Source organism: Anabrus simplex, chromosome 2 (genome assembly GCF_040414725.1).
Source record: "Anabrus simplex isolate iqAnaSimp1 chromosome 2, ASM4041472v1, whole genome shotgun sequence".
In the NCBI taxonomy this organism is placed as follows: domain Eukaryota; kingdom Metazoa; phylum Arthropoda; class Insecta; order Orthoptera; family Tettigoniidae; genus Anabrus; species Anabrus simplex.
Genome location: NC_090266.1, coordinates 672,736,807 through 672,758,901, shown reverse-complemented (window position 1 = coordinate 672,758,901; position 22,095 = coordinate 672,736,807). Strand labels below are relative to the sequence as shown.

The window sequence follows — 22,095 nt, the reverse complement described above, 5'->3', positions numbered from 1 at the left end:
TAACTTAAAATTGGCATCATAATATCGATGAGAACCCGTTGAAAATTTGCCGGCAATACCTTTTCCACGTATCTTTACAATACGACTATCCATCATGAAAATATTCCTGCTGTCTATAAAACTTATTTTACTAAGCGTCAAGTATAATAGACGTGTTATAGCTCTGCCACTGAGCAGCCGGCCTGTCTACGAATTCGAAGGTTCACATATTTTGATGCCATTCTGCAGATTTGAGAAACGTTTTTGTAGAGGCTAATAGAACGTCATTCTCTCTTCACTATTTCCCGAGATCCAGTGACGTTACACACAGGCACTCTACAACCGGTTGTCGTGGCTAGCGATGTAGGCTATAGGAAAGAGGTGGTCGTTTACTGTCAACGAGTTGTGAAAAGAAGCAGCGTGGTTACTGCAGTAGTTGCCAGTGGTATCCATTAACTTACTGTTAGGCCGCGAATGCAAGACAACCAAAGAGTTTTCGCATGAGATTCTGAGAGAAAGAAACGTCGTCTTGGATTCGGAGAAATACAGTATCACTCCAGAGGTTTCTGTGGCAAACACTTCAGTTTTCTTTTTCAAACAGCGTCACCTAACCTAACCGTATATGTTTCATGAAAACATATTTGAAACACATGTAGAGAAACGATAACCTCCTCGCAAAAAATTTACATGTAAATAGCCTTTCCGAAATTTAACTAGACGTCAGAAGATATGAACTATCCTCTGAAATCAGTGATGTACTCTGCCATATCTTGAGGTGTATCACATTCTTACTAAATTTCCGCATGCGACATTAAAATTATGAGATCGTTTATCTCAGTCTTTATTTTTAACGAGTCAACAACTGCTATCGGTCACGTTATTTACGCATTTATTACGAAATTGTCCTCTTTCATTTCGAATTTTCTTCACGAACAGCAGTCGACGGGTATTACTAATCGACTCCGACATCGCCTTTGAATGTCAACGAGAAAACTCACTAGTAGACATAGGGTGGAAATGATACCGAAAGTAATCGATCGCATGCAATATAATCGCTGGGGTGCATAAATATCGGGAACGGAAAAAATCGCGTGCGCTTAATCGCTTGTAATAACGGACATTATAAATTTTCCAGCTAACTCATTCCAGGTTGCCAGCGTTTCGCCCCCGCTGGCAACCTGGAATGAGTTAGCTGGAAAATTTATAATGTCCAATAACGGACCATTTATATTGGTATTATAAATTTACTCATTCGGAACAAATATTACACATCCCTATGGGAATCGACATCTGTATCACGTAATAACGGATGCGTCAGTGATAGGTCTCTCGCTGTAACCGAAGGACGACACACAATTTAATATAGGAATTTTGAAGGGACAGAAAGATATTGTCACTATAACGGAGTTCTCGTTATATGCCGTACTCGCTATTGCGGACTTCTACTGTATATGTTCTGATATTGTGTTTCTGGTTCTGAAGGTTGTTTTGAGTTGAAATTTCCTGAAAATATTGGCAATTCTAAAAACTTCATTTCCAAAATGTGTAAATATTAAGACTTTATTACAATCAGAGATTTTCTTTCTTCTCTCATGGTTTTTCTTTATTTTATCAGTTTCTTTTTTACGTATAATTTTGTTTATCATCTCTGGGTTGTAGCCATTTGCTTTCTTTTTTGAATCTGTGTTTTACGTTGCACAGACACAGACAGGTCTTATGGCGACGATGGGATAAGAAAGGGCTAGGGAGTGGGAAGGAAGCAGCCGTGACCTTAATTAAGGTACAGCCCCACCAGTTGCCTGGTGTGAAAGTGGGAAACCATCTTCAGGGCTTGTAGTACTGAAGAGATTTATTGCTCATAGTGGCAAACCATCTGAAATTCATTCTGACAATGTAACCAATTTCCAGGGTGCAGCTAACACAACTTCATGAATTGTACAAGATGTTGCAATCAAAGGACCATAACGAGAGGATTCAAGATATGCTTTCACGTGATGGCTGTAACTGGAAGTTTATACCCCCACATTATTACTCAAATTATTCAAATTTGTTTCTAACCATTGTTTTTATTCTATTGAAGAATACTTAGCTCTTGAAAATTAACTTATGTATCACTTTTTTTTAAAAATCTGTGCCTCTTTACCAAATTTATCTTGGCTTATATATTACTGTTTTAGTCTTTGTTACTGTAAATATGATTATTGACGTGTCCCATATCACTGTATGATCAGTTGGACGAAATACAATACAATACAATACAATACAATACAATACAATGCTCCACATTTTGGTGGGTTAAGGGAATCATTGGTCAAGTCAATGAAGCACCATCTAAGAAGAGTACTTGGTAATCAAGTTGTAAACTTTTTTTTTGCTAGTTGCTTTACGTCGCACCGACACAGATACGTCTTATGGCGACGATGGGACTGGAAAGGGCTAGGAGTGGGAAGGAAGCGGCCGTGGCCTTAATTAAGGTACAGCCCCAGCATTTGCCTGGTGTGAAAATGGGAAACCACGGAAAACCATTTTCAGGGCTGCCGACAGTGGGGTTCGAACCTACTATCTCCCGAATACTGGACACTGGCTGCACTTAAGCGACTGCAGCTATCGAGCTCGGTAAGTTGTAAACTATGAAGAACTATACACCTTAGTCACTCAAATAGAAGCTTGTATGAACTCAAGACCCTTGTATGCTCGTTGATGATTATGATGATGATGATGATGCTTGTTGTTTAAACGTGCCTAACATCTAAGGTCATCGGCCCCCTTGTATGCTATTACTAATGACTAGGGCCCGGATGTTTATGAGATGTCATTCCATGGGAAATACAAGTCAAGCATGATTTTATCTATGGTGACTAATATTATGCAATTTTCACGGGTCATATAAAGTCATATTTTGGATCTTTTAATTTTTTTTGTAATTTTCTGGTATTTTTTCATATTATGATCATATTTCCCAGTGAATTTTCGTGTTTTTGCCATATTTTTATTTTATTTTATTTCATTTTTGCAAATCTGCTCTCTGTCGTCTTGAAGACAGATTTTTCACATCTCCCAATTGTTGTCTGTAATTTCTTACAATTATCTTTCTTAGAAATATATATTTATGTGAATTAGGAGGGTAAGATGTATAGAAAGAGTCAAATGTGTATAAAGCCTCAATTGAACTCTATAATGATATGACGTATTTCAAATATGGTCCAATAACATCCTGCAATATTGAGCAGTCCTCTTTCCGTTACAAGTCAATGTTGCATAAAAACAGAAGACTGTTCCTATTTGAAACTTTAAAATATATGTAAATTGCTATTGTAATTCTTTCTGATCGCCCATCAAAATGTAACATTTCATTCTGCCCAGAGTTGAGTAATGAGTAAACAAATAAATTCAAAATATAATAATAAAATTAATATTATTACTCATTTATTATTCTTATTGAATGTTCTACATTTTAAAAGTATATTTTTAATATAATGTTAATTTAAACAAGGGCAAGATTTTGAAAATGTGACCCAAAAATTTTTAACTCGTATTTATTGTCATATTTTAATACATTTTTAGGTCATAAACATCTGGGCCCTACTAATGACCCTCATTTTTGTTACCTTTCCCCTGCCATTTTTAAATTGTAATTGGTGAACCTCTAACTCAGTTACTGTCTGTTGATCTAACTAATACTAATGCAACAATAAAGTAGACCAACACTTTTGGAGGCAATGGTCTTCAGACTATCTACAAGCACTCCAGCCGAGGTGACGCTGGGGTCACCATCATAAGGACTTTCAAGTGGGTAATGTAGTTCTTCTGCGTGAAGACAACCTCTCTCCTCTGCAGTGGCCTATAGAGGTGATTCAGGAGATCCATCCAAGTAGGAATGGGCATGTTCGAGTGGTCACTGTTCGAACCTCTAGTGGTAGCTTTAAGAAACCAATCAGAGAGAGAGATCCTATTTTCCTTGTTGAAAGTGTGTTTCAAAGGGGCAGTATGTTGCATATCATACTTGTGTTTACTGTTTGATTTTTATGTTTCTTAATCCTTTTATATCTCGATGTTGGCAAGTCTTTATGATTTAATTTCCGTGAACTCTGTTGCTTCTGCCTCCCACCAGTATGGCGTCTTTTACATGGACTGTTGAGAGATAAAATGCTGTCTCCAGCTTTCTTGACTTGTTGAAACGCAAGTCGTAAAAGCAGGGCATTGAAGTGTAGAAAGGGTGGTTTACGAGGGGAGGGAATTGAAGAATTAATGATTGATGAGTTGAGTGGGGATGATCTCTTGGACTTCGTGAAAAGTGATTTTGATCTTGTGTGTGTCTAATCTAGTGCTGATTCCACCTCAGACAATGAATTTTCTGCATGTAATGGGATTGTCCGTAACCAAGTGAGCGACAGTAATCATGTTGATAAGGACAGTGACTGGGAAGAAAGGAATCTTGACCAGGACAGTCCTCCACAGGCTCTGCAACAGTTCCTGGAACTGCCAGATATAAAGCATGCTCCACCACCAGATGCAAGACCAGTGAATTATTTTTATTTATTTTTCACTGCAATATTGTTAAACCTGCATGTCACAGAAACGAATCGTTATGCACAATGTCTTCGAACAGCTGGTCACTTCTCCCCAACCAGATGAAATGCATGAAAACCAAGAGCAGCTAATGATTTTTTTTTTTTTTTTTGCTAGTTGCTTAACGTCGCACCGACACAGATAGGTCTTATGGCGACGATGGGACAGGGAAGGGCTGGGAGTGGGAAGGAAGCGGCCGTGGCCTTAATTAAGGTACAGCCCCAGCATTTACCTGGTGTGAAAATGGGAAACCACGGAAAACCATCTTCAGGGCTGCCGACAGTGGGGTTCGAACTTACTATCTCCCGAATACTGGATACTGGCCACACTTAAGCGACTGCAGCTATCGAGCTCGGTACTAATGAAATTAAGGTCTTCACAGCCTATCTTTTGAACAAAGGCATCATTCGTAAACCTACAATTTATAGTTTCTAGTCAAAGAACATGCCTCACACAACCCCATGGTTTTCCATGATGTTTCCTTGCAACTGTGTCCAGTTATTACTCGGATTTTTTCACCTTTCAGACAATTCTGAACATCCGCCCCCTGACAACCATTTATATGATCTTTCTCAATAGGACGTATGCACACTACTGTTTTATCAGTGACTTCCAAATAGTCACAATGTATATTCCTAATCCACTTTTCTCTTAATATTCTTTAACCTCATAAACTTTACACTTCTATCCGTTGGAAGCTTCAATATAGCTGTACGAGAGGCATTGCCATACAACCCAGTACACAGAACAAGTGACTTATTTCAAAACATTACTGCCTATAATTACAGATCCTAAACGTCCACTAACAGCCGACCTCGTAGTGTAGGGGCAGCGTGCCTGCCTTTTACTCGGAGGCCCCGGGTTCGATTCCCAGCCCGGTCAGGAGTTTTTACCTGGACCTGAGGGCCGGTTCAAGGTCCACTCAGCCTACATGATTAGAATTGAGGAGCTATCCGACGAAAGATAGCGGCCCCGGCCTAGAACGCCAAGAATAACGGCCGAGAGGATTCGTCGTGCTGACCACGCGACACCTCATAATCTGGAGGCCTTTGGGCTGAGCAGCGGTAGGCCAAGACCCTTCAAGGGCTGTAGTGCCATGGGTTTTTTTTTAAACGTCCACTGATGCTTAGAAATACATATAAATAAGTTCTCCACATTAAACAAACAGTTAAAAGATAACACTATTAAACAAAGAAAACAGGTTTCATTCTCGAAAGAACATCATCAGATTCTATCAATCACACTTTTTCTTTCTTCTCTAATTAATTATTATAAATCAATGAAAATAGTTTAGAAATGTAGGCATATTGATGTTTAAATTCTGTTGATATCTTATAATATTTGAATGTTATAACTTATCTTAGCGAAGTGCTCAGTAGCACTCTTTGCTGGTTTAACAAGGGGTCCAAACAGTCATTGCTCTGCCCTTTGTTGAGGCCCGCTGACTACCTTAAAGGTAACTTTCTGTTACATAATACTGCAGTGAAGTCGGCAGTTACTTTGAACTCTATTTGAAGCTTTTTATTTTATTTTTTAGATGTTTACGGCCATTAGAGGCCACAAAATATAACATTTACACATTTTCAGAAGCTTTGTTTGCAGCCCAGTATCGTTGCATACTTTCTCTGGCAGCATGTCTGCTTTCTGCTGTCCACCCACTGTTCTGCCGTTCTTCTTCACGAAAGCCCTTGAAGTTATTGACTGGTGTCAGTACTTGTTTCTGTTAGCAATGTCTTCACAGTTTAGTCTAATTTTTTTAAAGATCCTTACTGACCTCCCTGAACGACTTATCACATGTGTTCGGTCTACTACCGAGTACAGTAAAAATTTCCTTAGTCAACCGCTTGTCTTCCATTCTAAATAGGTGGCCATAGAACTTGAGCTGTCGCTTCTTGATGGATTCCATCAGTCGTTTGGTTTTCTGATAAAGTTCCTCCCGTCCTCGCAACCTGTATTGTCCAGCCACAATCTCTGGGACCATTATCTTTCGAAAGATATCTCTCTCTCAAACTTCTGAGCTTCTCTCAGACCAGCCTTTCCAGTAATTTGGAGGTATTCACTTCCAGAGAGACATTTGGGTTTAATCACCGTGTTGTAATGTCTGAGAATAGCTTGCATTGAAATTGCCTTTTTCTTGTACAGGTCATGTGTTCTGCGAAACGCTTCGGCCATCCTATCTCGCCTACTGTTGTTAGCTTCTCTTTCATTAGATCCATCTGCAAAATCTCACAGAGATATTTGAAGCTGTTAACACTTTCAATCTTACCATACCTTGTCTTTAGTTGTTGGGGAGTTGTGGAGATATTAGTCAAGTACTTGATTTTTTCAAAGGAGATCCTAAGTCCAGCTTTTTCAGCTTGTTGTTTCAAACGGTTTTTCTGTTCTACAGCTGTATCTGTGTTTCTAGAAAGGATCGCTAAATTATCAGCAAAAACTAGACAATTGATCTTGACACTGTTCTTTGAACCTCCAATGTATACTTGGTTCAGAAAACCTTTCTTGTGAAGTTCTTTTTCCCCATTCACGGATAACTTTCTCCAACACACAATTAAAGAGATGTGGTGATAGTCCATAGCTTGTTTTAATTTCAAACTCCTTGGAAAATTCACCCATGAATTTTACTTTAGAGCAGGTGAGAGTTAGGGTCTGTATGATAAATTCTGTTGTGTTGTCATGTTAATTATTATTGTTATGATTATTATCATCATATGTTACTTCGTTTGGAAAATATATAGAGGCCATTTAATGAGCATTTCATGGGCTGGCTGGTTTACTGGTGATTTTCCTTATGCCATTTTCTAGTGCATTTTTCAGTGACTTCAACATCAATCATGGAAGTGTATTATTATGACAACAACAACAATAACAACAATAATGTCATAGAGGTTGGCTTTGTTAATTTTTTGAGATGTAAATTTTGATAGCGCAATGATGATGATGATGATGATGATGATGATGATGATGATTATTATTATTATTATTATTATTATTATTATTATTATTGTTGTCGAATTAAGGAGTCACTTGTAAGACATTATTTTTAGTGATAAAAAATAACCTACAAAAATGTCTACATTGGTTATATTGTTAATTTCTGTAGCAAAGTTGTTATCGTTTGTGCCTATGAAATTATATTTAATTTGCAATTTGGTAATACCGATCAGACATATGTCAAGACACTACACATGAATTTGGCGATGATTGTGTGAATCCTCAGTTGTATTATAAGCACTCATTAGATCAATTACCATAAGGGGAGGTGTGCATTTTCTTGTGGTTTGAAGTTAAAGAATGTGTGTTGTTCATGGAATGGGGATAAAAACACATTAAAACACTGCACTTCTAATATGATACAATATATGGTATATACTGACCAACAACGACTTATCACGAGTAATACAAGTATTGATCAGTTAATTAATATTTTATCTGGGCTGATGACCTTAGATGAAAACAAGCAAGCCATATTTTATCTTGTAACTTGAAGGACATCATGATCAAACTACTGTAGCCATCACAAATACTAAATAAGAACCGTAAGACAGGTAGAGACGTTACCACATGTACTATCATTGTTGGAATGTGATATAACTGTGTATGAATTTATCGTGAATACTCCTTAAGATTTTTTTTTGCTAGTGGCTTTACGTCGCTCCAACACAAATAGGTCTCATGGCGACGATGGGATAGGAAAGATCTAGGAGTTGGAAGGAAGCAGCCTGGTTACATCCCCCTCCAACACAAACCTTCAGCTATAACACACGTAGTAAAAAGCCTACTGTTGCAAATACTTCTAACTCATAACGTTACAAGTTATCTTCGTCATCGTCAAATGATGGACACTATTATATGCCTTTTCAACTAGAATATCAACAAAATCACATTTTTGCAACATTTGAGCATTGCTTCAAATTTGAGATGGTCCATACAGATCCAATTTAAAACTGTTCTTCAACTTCTATTCTACAACTTCATATCCTCAATGTGTTCTACAACTTCACCATATGCCTCTGACTTTCGTCTTTTATCTTCAAGATTATGATTAACTTTGGATCTCTCGACCAACCTTCGACTTTTATTTTCTCTTCTTTATTTTGAATATATACGATTTTTCGCCATCGTCTAATTGTAACCGCCAGACAGTCAACTTTATTTTCATAGCAATCTTACTACTTGTTGTATAACAGTCTGTTGTTTTATCCATTGTACTTATTATAGCAGCCTCCTAATGTTAATTTTGTTAATACTTCCACCATTGTAACAAATCACATTGTATATTTTCAAACCATCATTGTTATTTTTAATGTTATTTTACTTCCAATCTCTTCAAGATTTTTAAAATTCATTTCATTATTACATGTTAATTAGACGCTTATTTTCAATCTAAGGTTAAGACAATGGCTGATGATGCCTTCATACAAGACAAAACATGTACCACTATTAGTTAACAAATCTATGTAAATCATCCAAGATTAGACTTTGTATTGATTAGGTGGTCTATTTAATAAATAACTTACTGTTATTATTCCAATTACATAAGATAAGTTATAACTTTCGAATATTAAAGGGTATAAACAGAATTCAAACATGCTTTTACGGGTGATGTCGCGATTGCTCCGAGTGATGACTCACTCTTGTAGTAAAGGAAAACGGGAGCATCTAACATTGCCCATTGCACTCTTTATGTGTTTTTGGATTTCACATGGCAATGCCAGACATTGCACCCTTCATGCTTAACTGGACATTCACACGTGCATGTGAAATTTTTGATGGCCTTAGGCGTGAAAACTTGTATACTGCTTTCAGTAATGCTGACTTTCTGCAGATTGTTTTTGTCCATGCTCACTTGGCTCTTCACTGCTTTTATGTTTAGGTGATGTTTTTTAATTATATTATTTAATTTAATGTCATTCTTCACTTCGCCAAAATAGACTAACACTAGAAGGCATCCCTTGGCAACAAAAGCAGGCAACTGAGGTAAAAATCACTGGAGGCAACACATTATTAAATCAGAGGTAACAGACCAGAAATTTAGCATACATGCCAGGAATTTTTATTCGGCAAAGAATGTTACGCTGATAGCATCTCGTTTTCCAAGAACTATTTTTTAACAACAAATCTCCAACATACGGAACTCCCCCCCCCCCCCCACTTTGCAGGAGAAATGGAGCATTTTGAATTCGTCAAATCCGTAACAATAGGGACTGCTTTCGTATTGACGTAGTATGTGTGAGAAAACTGTAAAAACTATGGAAAATCCCTATTAATTGGTATCTCTGTACTTCCTTTCTTCGGGGGGATATTGACATTTCAACACTTTGACAGTCACTACGTTCTTTGAAGGAGGAATGCATTTCAACACTTTTTTCTAGCTACTGCATACAGAAACCACCACCACATTGTAAGCACTGCCTACATAATATTTTCTATGTGAGAATTTTATTAAGAGTAACAAATATTAGCCATATAATATTGATGTATCTGAATAGTTTTAGCAGCATAACTAAAAAAACAAAGACTTTAACTCTTTCGCTGCGGAAATCGACTTTTGTCGACTTACTTCCCTATAGCGTTCGCTGCAGTAATCGACTTTTGTCGACTTGGTACTTTCCTGCTATAGTTTCTGCGTGCTTCTTTAATAAAGGCGCATTTAATAATACAAACATCTATAGTTATGTATTGACTACGTACTAAGCATTGTTTGAAAACTTTGCCGCAAATACTGGACCTACGTTTTTTTGTTATCTTTCACCCGCCCTCCCGTCAACATTCCTGTCAACTGTCTGGCCGATAGCAGGCTTCACTCAGCAGCTATGAGCGCGCGGAACAACATTAGTAATGACAGTGAAGAAATCTTCAATTTGTTAATGGCCGATTCTGATTCAGACTGTTTAGTAAATTTGGACAATGAAACAAGTGATGATGTGCATAGTGATTTTTCAGAAGAAAGTGTCAACGAGGAAGATCTTCATTTTGTATCAGACTAGCGGGATATTAAGTGATGACATCGAAACTGCACTAATGAATAGAAAGATATTGTACAATAAGCTTCAAAAAAGGGCAATTAGTGCTCCTGACTTCAGAAATTCTGTCATAATGAGACTTCTACGAGAGTATCAGCACAGTCCGCCGGCAAAACAAAGACCTTCTGATTACATACCACATACCTACATACCTAACGGAGAAGCACTTTCTTGGGGAGCAGCAGGACAAGAGTCACAAACCTAATTGTGTTGTTTGTTCCAAATTAACAACAAAATGTTTAAAGAAAGGACAGGGACTGTGCAAGAGAAAACAGACAGTATTTTTTTGTAAGAATTGCCCAGGACAGCCTGCAATGTGTCCAGTTCCATGTTCGGAGATGTATCACAGTAATGTGTGTTTCAAGGTCAAATGTCACTGCTAGTTTGCCAAAGTTCTGTTAAAAATGGTGCAGTTGGTATTGAATGTCACTAACCTTTAAAAAGATTAAGTTTCAGTTCATTTGGAATATACAAAAAAAGTTACATTTTGCTGTAAGTGTTCTGTTTAAAAATAGCGCAGAAAAAGAGTTAAAGCAACATCTGGATATTTCAAAGTCCCAGTTCTCTATAGAATGCTCAATAAATGGTCATAGAAAATGTAATCATGCACATGCTAGGTGACTATCCCATCCAGGGTGGTTACAACAGCTAGTTAATATAGTCAAATCTGAGTAAAACATATGAAGATGTTGAAGAAAATAATACAAGAAGTATATCATATTAATAAAATTTCCATCATCACTTACTAAACCTGGCTAAGCAGGAATTAGAGAATGCTCTCATCTGCTTCCATAGAAACAGAAGGAACTTAAAGAACAGTCAATCTCACCCCTTTGAAAAGAACAGCTGCAGTAAATAAAAGTTGTCCATATATGGGATAGAAGGCAAATTTTAAGATGCTACTAACCTTGTTATAAAACTGGATCTGTTCCGTAAGATAACTTTTCATGGCCTGCTGAAAATCGATGGCACGTTCACTATGGAAGTGGCTGATTTCAGCAAGAAGGGCATAGGATACAACATCTGTGCGTCGAGTAACTTCCATTAACTGGGTTTGATCCATTTTGTGATCAGTAGTCATCTTTTCACATTCCTTGCGTTTCTGAAGTGCACCCTGAAACACATCCATACACAGGACAACTAATGAGAGAGTAAAGGCAACAAGAACAACAGGAAGCAAAACAGTCTCAAAACTATATTAGCTACATTTAATTATATATGGTATTCGAGAGGTGGTAAAAATATATATTATCATTTAAAAAATTTTGAACAGTGCTGCATTAAATCTCCTTGAGCAAGGCGAGAATATCTATCATATCTTTATAGGCATTAAGCTGCTGGTGAGTATAACAATCATCTTCTGAGTGAATCAATATCGTAGATAACGGGTTCTTAGGTGGATGAAGAGACAAGCTCTTATGTAATGATTTGGTTCCTTTCAAGTGGCAAAGTTACAGCACCTGGTCTTCTCTTACACTTAACCACATTTAAAATACTCACCTGCAGATACCTTAACATATACTTTAACAGAGTCACATTATACTAACTCTCACATGTATAAAAGAATTAAAATAGTGTGAAGCAAGTGCATGTGCACACACACACAAAATAAATGGACATGTTAGACAACTGTCAACCAGGTTTACTAATACAAGAAAAACACTTACAGTCCATCACCATTCACACACTCAGCTGTACAGTGCTTACCTCAGTTGGTACCTTTCAACAGGTAATCTTATAAAAGAGCTCGCAGAAGTCACACCTTACAATACAAATATCAATTTAATTAAAGTCAACGTTGTCCTTGTATCGCGGACATCATCAATTATAGCTTAAACACCATTTAAGGGGAGTGTGAAAGACTTATCCGGCCAATGTTAAATAAACCAAGTTTATGTACGTTTATATTTGGGACCAATGAAGATAAGACCCTGAAATGTTTACAGCTGACTTTTGCATATTATTTATGTGTGAGGAGGAGAGATAGGCTACAAAGGAACCAAAGATAGTAATTTTTTTTTAAATGCCATTTTTTAACACAAAATATTTGTAAATTCAAATACCTAACTTAATGTCTATGCAAATATATGCTATAATTATGCTTCAGTAGGGGTAATAAGATATAATAAAGCAGCTCACAAAGTTTCATGTAGCAATTACAAGTAGTTTTTCGTTTACAAGAGTAAAAAAGAAGTCAGTTTGAGAAAATCAAGTTTAAAGTTTAAAATTTAAAATGACAATAATTCACTCATATTTTATATCAGGACTCAAAATCACCCAGCAGCACAGACAGGATCCTCACCCTTGTACCCCTCCTTCTCCAAAAAAAATTGTCCTTCGGGCTGACCTTGCTTCTTTGATGGTTAACTTGGCTGCACGATGCTTTGGCAATTCTGAATTTGTCTGAATGTTGCAGTCCCTTAACGGTATGACAGCCAGGGTTGATAGTGAGATAGGTTAACATTCTTATTCTTCACATGTTCCCATCATTAAATGTTAACACAGCATCACTGACTCCTCATTTTAAAGTTTTTAACCCCACAAATACATTCTCACACACTCTAGTCCAGATAATATTGTTGGACTCTCTAAGATTCTGAGTATGGTTGAGCTAGGTCACGTAGATTGATTGGCTCTATGGCCTCCATAACGGCTTCAGGAATACAATTCTAATGTTCAAAATACTCTACTCTATTGATAGGTGAAAACCACAGCCTTCTACATGGAGTAGTTTCAAAGATATCCATATACAAAGAAAGTATGCCCAAAATGAACTAGCTTGACAGATATGCGAATAATGTTATAAAATTAATACTCCTAAAGGTCTCCACAGAGAGAAATTATATACCATTTTACTCATGAAACACTTAATAATATTGTAAGACATATTTTGTAAAATGTTAACAATTTTACATTTTTGCCTTTCAAACTTGCCTTAAAACTAAAAGATAAAGATATCACATAACAAGAAATGGGTAAAATTACATAAAGGCTAAAAATTGATATTTGTATTGTAAGGTGGGACTTCGGTGAACTCTTTTATAAGCTTCACAGTGAAAATACGGAAACATTATGAAGTTTGTAGTATGCAACAGGTAATCTTGGCAAAAACTCTTGAATATCATTAATGATTCGTTGTCCCTCATACTGATTGGTATGGAATTCCCAAGTCTCGAACCAGTCACAGTAAAATAATTGTTATACGTAGATGAATGGTGAAGGGAAACTGCAAGGGTAGAGACAGTGCGAGTGTTAAACTTATGAAAGGAGGAGAGAAAGTGAAATTTAGAGGAAATGTACTGAGACAAGCTGCTATGTAGGAGTTCATGAATTAATACAAGTTTGTGATATTTATGTCTTTATCAGATTTTAGCCAGAGAAGTTCTTGATAGTAAAGGAGTTATATGCACATCATAGCTCAAGTTAAAAATTAATCTCAGACAACAGTTTTCCTTTCAATGGACGAAGCAAAGCAAAAACCTTCTGACATACATTTTTGGTATGTTTAGTCCAATTTAGAGTTTCAGTCATAGTAATGCCAAGGTTTCTCACTGTTATAATGTAGGGAATGATTTTATCACTTATTAGCAGAGGTCGAGTACGTGCACTGTTGATCATGTGTAGTAGATTCCAAAAACCAACAATGATTGCATGTGCTTTTCATGGGTTTATGAGGAGAAGCCTATTTGATCGTGCGCATTCGCTTAGTTGCTTCGAGTCAGCATGTACATTTTGACTGTATCTGATATATTGCTTAGTCTTCAGTGGCTATATATTTGAAGGTCATCTGCATGTAAGTGGTAAATAGATGATTATAGTGTAGATGAGGTGTCATTGATGTACAGTAAAAAAGTAATGGTCCTGCGGGGAGCCTACTTTCCTAGGTTGCCACTCTGAAATGCTGTCATGAGTTGTTACCTGCTGCCAATGATCATTCCATCATACTTCATGTGATCCAAATTAATGTCTTTTATATTTCTACAGGTGGCAAACTTCAGCTTGCATTTGGGTACATAAGTTTTGGTATGCTGGATTAGTGTGTGTGCGATGTGATTATTTGATATACATGATCAGCAGGTTTTATGACTATGAATTTTTCTGTCTGGGCTGATTTCTTCAGTGGGATGATATTAAAGTCACCTACGATTATTACATGGTCATAGGTAGGCATGATGTCGAATAAACAAGCTTTGAACTCAGTCATACTCATTATGCCAGGAGGTTTGTAGACAACTGTAATGAGAACTTTCACTGCACTAACAGTAATCTCAACTAACTTAGGTTCTGGATGAGCTCCATGCAATGTCGTACATAATACTTTACCTTTTAAGTTGTTTCTATAACAAAAAGGGTTGCTCCGACTCTTTTTCTATCATCAGATCTGACCCACCGGACCAGTTTGTAACGATTAAGTGCTACCATAGAGGATGGGATGGTAGATGTGAGCCAACTTTTGCTATTACACAAAACATGTACAATATCATTGTCAACAACTGACTGTATTTCATCAATGTGTGCAGGAAGAAAGAAAGAGAGTGTTTATATGACAACATTGTAAACCCTGTGATATGGTGGAATGGGCCAGCTTCAAAAGAATGCCTGTGAGATGGGAGAGGAGGGGTGGGAAGGAGTAGTGTCGAGTCCATCGCCAAGACTAGCGCCAGGTAGTGGACTTTCTTCTAATTCTACAGCACAATTATCTAACAAGTAGATTGACTCACCTTGACTTTCTGGAAAAAGAGAGCACTGAATGTTACTAGCACCACAAAAAACACGCGCGCGCGCGCACGCACACACACACACTCCCTCCCTCCCTCTCTCTCTCTCTCTCTCTCTCTCTCTCTCATACAAACAATTCAAAACTGTTTAAAACCATGATCAGACACATGGCAAACATGAATCATGAAATCCATCATCCTGCAATTTCAATTTATCCAGTTCGGCTGCTGCGCTAACATAACCTTTGGTCCCACTTCAAAGAAGAACCAGAATGCATCCATCCTATGTTGAGACTTTAACTAGCAGCTTTTAATATTCCCTTATTAGTTTAGGTAAATGATTCACTTAACAGCAGTTTGGTACCCTCGAGTAATATCTTCGCTCGCTACATACAATCACGTTCAACATAGCGAGTAAACTTCTCTATTATTGGCCGTTGACTACCTGCAACCACTTCAGCCATTGACCAGCGAGATCTTCTAATTCTATGGCAGTGATCAAAATTGTCCAGCGTAACATCAATATTTAAATGAGATTTAAATACTGTATTTCACTGCACAATAGTCTCACTTTATATACCAAAATTTTCAAAAAAATAGTAAGGTGCGACCATTATGCAAACAATTTTTTAATGCCAGTACAGTAGAACCTCATTTACCTGGTTCAACTGGGACCAGGACCGATCCAGGTTAACGAAAATCCGGGTTATCCAGAGAATGATGGAAAAATGATAAAAAAAACATGTGCATCATCAAAATATTTTTAATGGAGTTTAGAAATTATTATCGGCACTCTTTCACCTAAAAACACATACACTGTTATGTACTGTAATAGCCGATGTATTTGCACTGTACACAATATAGCTACAAACTAGTCGGTAGTAAAAAAGGCAATGAGCTTCTGCTGTCTCAGTTTAGAGTATCACGTACGAGCAGCATCCGCTTTAACATTAGAAGTTCACTTGGCAATGTTTCGGCTTGACTCTCGAAACACACCATCAATTTCTCTATGTTTGCTACTGCTACTGCGTGGGTCGTAACCCCAATTGGGTCATCAACACTGTCCGAATCCACTTCATTTTCAGTAACACTGCATGATGCAATAATGTCTTCCACTGTAATCTGTTTATAACCTCCGTCATTGTCGATTTGCAACCAGTTGTCAACGACTTCTTTATCAACATCGGAACAGCCATCAATATTTTTAAAAATGTCTATAAAAATCTTCTTCCACACTTATTTTTTTCTGCTTCTTCAATCTTGTTTTCTGACAAGTCTCACAACTTTTTCCATGACTTTATCAAAGTTTCTCTTCCAACCTGGTCCCAAACTTACGCAATAATATAAATAACAGTCTTTACATTAAAAGATTTCAGGACCACTACCACACCATGCTCTCCTTCATTCTCTACTAGTTGACTTACCATTTGCCTTTTGCACACTTTATTTTTTCTAAAACTCCTTGGTCCATCGGTTGAACAAAATAAGTTACATTAGGTGGTAAAAACGTCACTAAAATATCATCTTTGACTAGTTCATTGACAGACTGATGTGAAGGTGCATTGTCAATCAGCAAAACCGCCTTGTTGGGAAGGCCACACTTCGTCAAATATCATTTTACTGACGGCACAAAATTCTGGAAAAACCATTGTTTGAAAATGTCACTAACCATCAAAGCACTATTTTGCGAGCTGTAAACGACAGGCAATGAATCTCATATAACATTTTCCAATGCACGCAGGTTTTTAGACGTCTCTATTATAAGGAGAGGAAGTTTGTGCTTTCCTGACGTATTACTGCAAGCCATTAGAGTGAGGCGGTTTTTCTATTTTTTATACCCTTTTGCTGAATCTTCTACTTTTGAGGCTATCGTTTTACTCGGCAATGCCCGGTAAAATAAACCGGATTCATCGGCATTGTAAACTTGATTTGCCGTCAATTCTTCCTTTTTTAATAAAGTCTTCAAACTTTTCTTTAAATTTTTCTGCCACTTCAAAATCACCTGACAAGCTTTCCCCAGTGGTTGTAAGTTGACGCACTCCATGCCGTTTTTTCCATCTGTCCAACCATCCCTGGAAGGCTGTAAAACTTGGATCTCCATGAGGCAACAGTTTGTTCAAACTCAATGCTTTATGTTGGATGATGGGTCCAGAAATCGGCAAACCACGTTCTCATTCAGCACAAAACCAGGCAAAAAAGGCTTCATCCAGAGTTTCTAGTTTAGCAGTTATTGCTTTACACCGATTATGCAAACTGTCCCAATCAGATACGGTCGATGTTCCTACTCCAAACTCAGTAGCAATGTTCCTTAATGATCTTCCTTATCAATTCTTGTCAATGCTTTCATCCTTTTTTCCAGAGTCACAACAATGTTTTTACGTTTCGTCGCCATCGCGGGCAATGAGCACACGAAGCAGCATAACGATACTGTACCTTGACCATGACATTAGGAAAACTCGCGAACACAACCAAGATTGCAGCGCAACTGAGGAACGTTGTTTCTTGGTCTACTGTATGTCAAGTGTGAGGCGCGGGTGGGGAAAGGAGAGGTTTGTCACCAGCCTGCAGCGTAGCACCAGCAAGTGGGGTGAGTGCAATGAACTTGCCCGTTGGCAAGAGAATTCGAGTATGTTCCTACTAAGAATAGCAATTGATTGTCTGTAAAACAAGTCTTCATTTACTACGCTGAACAACATAATTTCTTTTTCAAAACTGGTCTGGGTTAACGAGGTTTTACTGTATTTGCATTTTACAAAAAATTAATTACAAAACTGTTTATGATACAAGTTTAAGGTGCATGTAACACTCGTGTATAAACATAAAAATAAATAAAATAATCCAAATCAAAACTCAATTTATTTGCAACAGTTTCGCGACTGTTTCTCCATTCTGAAAATAAAAATGAATTAACAGTCAACTGTCATTGATTTGAACATTAAAATTAAAATATCATACTTGCAATAAATTATTTCATTGTTGTGAAATACAGATTTACAAAATAAAACTTAAATTATCACGCACACATGTCTACAATAATCACATCACTCACAAACAAATATATGCATCTGTACATTCCAGAGCAGCCGATAGTTCTGCAAGAGTGGCTAATAAACACGAAAAGGTTAAAACCTACTAACCCCCAGGACAGGGAGAGGCCGACTTGAGGTGAAGTACAAGGGCTGCAAGCAGGGAAATACCTACTGGTAAATTCTCCAACACCGGATCATTCGATTATGTATTATAGCAGACCACAAGAATGTGGCCCATGGCCACAGGCGGCTGCTTACATGACAATGTTATGAAAAACTGAATGCATTCATTTCAATGTTTACCACTAAAATATGAACTTTTTTTTTATGAATTAGATTCTCAGAAACACATTTTGTCGCCGTCTGCCTGCGTGCCTGGTTGCAAGGCTTTGAAAGCCGTACCATATTAGAAAACAAGTGTGTGCAGTGCTGGTATTTCCCAGCGACATCGCCGACATGCAATAACTTACAGCCTTACGTATTTCAAATGCTAATTCATAATATGTCACTGGGGAATAAAACGCACACTGTCTCGTGACTATGTTGTCAAACTACAATAAGCCATACTTCGTACATGTACCAGTATTATTTATTTATACATTGCGCAACATCTTGCGAAAGTGACTGTGCTGCTAAACTGCCCATAAGCCATATAGGTACTTAAACTGCACATTCAAATGCAATTTACATTGCAGTTCTGTTTACCTTTTCGGAAGTTTTCTGTTTTTTACAATCTGTTTTACGTCGACACAGACAGCGAAACAATTAGCAGCCACGGCCTTAATTAATGTACAGCCCCAGCATTTGCCTGGTGTGAAAATGGGAAACCACGGAAAACCATCTTCAGGGCTGCCGACAGTGGAGTTCGAACCTACTATCTCCCGGATGCAAGCTCACAGCTGAGCGCCCCTAACCGCACGGCCAACTCGCCCGGTATTCAGCAGCTTGATGAACAAAATTTGAACATGCGACAATTCTGCGATGAAATTTTAAAATTCCATTTTTGTACTGAAAATAAAGGATGCGATGATTACACGATGAAGTAGGGTAAGTCAGTCACTTTGTAATACAAATCATCTTTGCAATCCTCACTCACCCTGTGAACTAGAAGACAATTTCTCCATCTGTATTGCTCGGTTTCATCCAGCAGGTCATCTTGCTGATCAATTCAGAATTCCAACTGGGATGCCTCTTCATTTAGTTCTTCCAGTCCAGATGAAATGACACACTAATATTCAGTGAAATTGTGGGTGAGCAAGACAAGGAACTCCAGTGGTCGGTTGGTTGTGCAGGTAACTCTGGTAGCCTGCTGCAGCCGCGCTTCGAAAGCTTTCAAGTTAACTTCAAAAGCAGCTATTCAGTGTTAAATAGAGTTCTGCATTTTTGGCGCCATTATGTAGCTATAACTTAAGACACTACTATATCTCGACAATATACTGTCACATTCGCAGGCTAAATATGAGATTAGTTGTGCTGTTTCAGCAGGATAAACAGAGAGCACTCACAATGCACTCCTGGGTCTGGGCACCACGTTATGTTTTTATTTATCTTGGTTGCTGTAGAGCCTGGCAGTCATTTCTTCTCTGGATCTTGGATCTTGTTTATTAAACTCATGCCATTTTTGCAGTTCAAAATGGTGTAGTCCTCTGTTGACAACACACAGTCCTATCTACCAATAAGACACTGCATCTTGGAACTACTTCATATTAGACCATGAAACATCCTTGTACAGTTTTTGCTGTCCTTCATTACACTCATACTTATGACACAACACAACTATTATTAGATATTATTATGGTTCAAGGTTTGGGTTACTGTAGTTACGACAAATGCTTTGATATGACAATACCGGACAGCTTGCGGCCTTCAGCGAGAAAGTCGATAGTGCTGCTACCTACATGACTTGGTGTGACCAACTCTTAAACAACATACAGTTGAACCTGACGTACATATATCAAGGGGAAGAGAAAAAAACTACTTTTAACTCAGAATTACTTCAAAATCAGTCTTACACAATACATCACATATTTACTGAAAAACCAATGGAATAGACCTACATGTGTAAATCCTTGCAAATCATAAATACAGTAAGACAGAAAATATTATTTTGAACTTGGTCCAGCCTTCATTAAATCAGATAGTTTGGCTTGTTTCACTTTTCTTGCATTAAGAGTATAAACCTCCTTTTGCAAACTTAGTAATGAATTCAAAGCATTTTCACTACAACTTTTCACAATGATGTAATGCCTACACACATCGATTGCACTGAAATGAAATGGCATATGGCTTTTAGTGCCGGGAGTGTCTGAAGACATGTTCGGCTCGCCAGGTGCAGGTCTTTCGAGTTGACTCCCGTAGGCGACCTGCGTGTCGTGATGAGGATGAAATGATGATGAAGACAACACATACACCCAGCCCCCGTGCCATTGGAATTAACCAATTAAGGTTAAAATCCCCGACCCGGCCGGGACTCGAACCCGGGACCCTCTGAACCGAAGGCCAGTACGCTGACCGTTGAGCCAACGAGTCGGATCGATTGCACTTAACACTTCACTCAGTTCAGGTGTTTCAAGATTCAAGTCGTTATCTCCAGCTCCATCACTGTCACTCTAACTTGTAGCTGGTCCATCACCCCTGCGTTGTTGGCGTACATCAGCAATCATCTCTTCATCCGGTAGTTCTCCACATACAGCCAGATTATCATCAAAATGCACAAAAGTATCAAATTCTACACCCTACGGTAGCATTAGCTCATTGCCAGACAAAACTTCATCCCCATAATCATCATTAGGGGCAGCCTCTTCTAGTAAGACACAAGCTTTGCAGAAAAGTTGCTGATTGTGGAGGATGACACTTGCTTCCAGGCAGCCGAAATAAAGTCCATGGCTTGTAGCAATTTAATGGAGAGAGATTAATTTCCTGCATCACTCAGTATTATTAAATGTTGAACCAGCATTTTTCTCTAATGCACTTTGAAATTTGCAATGATGCCCAAATCAAGTGGTTGTAGAACACTGGTACAGTTAGGAGGGAAAAATTCCACTTGGACATTCTCCGGAACGATTTAAGGTGGATATGCTGCACATCGATCCATAAGAAGACGGATCCTCTTCTGTTTCTTTTTCATTTTAATGTCCAGTTTTTTCAACCACTGTTCCATTAGAAGCATAGTCATCCAAGAATTTCTGTTGGATTCTTATTCCGTAGGTTTTGTTTTCGCACCCTTAAAACACCTCGGATTCTTCGATTTTCCTAGCACAAGTGGAGGAAGTTTGTCAGATCCATCTGCATTGGTGGCGGGAAGTACTGTTACACAAATTTTACTTTTCTTCCCTCCATGGCATGAGTAACCTTTTTCAGCTAATGTTTTATTAGGATGGAGATTGTAGAATAGGCCGGTCTCATCACAATTGTAGATATTTGGAGGCTGATAATCACGTATGATACCTGGCAGAACCTCTTCTTTCCAGTGATGCACTGTGACGTCGTCCACAGCTTTTGAGTCACCCCAAATTGTTCTCCCTGTGATTCCATGACGATCTTTAAATCCTTGCAACCATTCTGATGATGCCTTGAAATCAGCAGTGATACTCATCATTTTAGCTAAATCTATCGCCTTTGCCTTCAGCATGTCGCCACTAATTGGTAGAGCTGCAGCCCGCTTTTGCTGGAACCATGTAAAATGTGCTTTCTCCAAATCTACGTACCTTCCTTCTTGCTGACGGCTGCACTTTGCTGATTTTGAACCCCGTTTTAAGAACTCATCCAAAATAGCGT

General features: G+C 38.0%; 1 protein-coding gene across 5 annotated transcripts in view; it reads right to left on the bottom strand.

The window, feature by feature from the left end:
• The window catches only part of SH3PX1 (sorting nexin 33-like protein SH3PX1), a 328,612-nt gene that overhangs the window by 8,993 nt on the left and 297,524 nt on the right, over positions 1 to 22,095 (bottom strand). For 3 of the 5 annotated variants that reach the window (XM_067141233.2, XM_067141235.2, XM_068226248.1), the window contains exon 11: positions 11,479 to 11,685. In XM_067141233.2, the coding sequence (XP_066997334.2) occupies positions 11,479 to 11,685 (207 nt within the window). Of the gene's footprint in view, positions 1 to 11,478; positions 11,686 to 14,894; positions 15,028 to 22,095 lie in introns of those variants that run through there. The other 2 variants (XM_067141234.2, XM_067141236.2) reach the window with 2 other exon arrangements.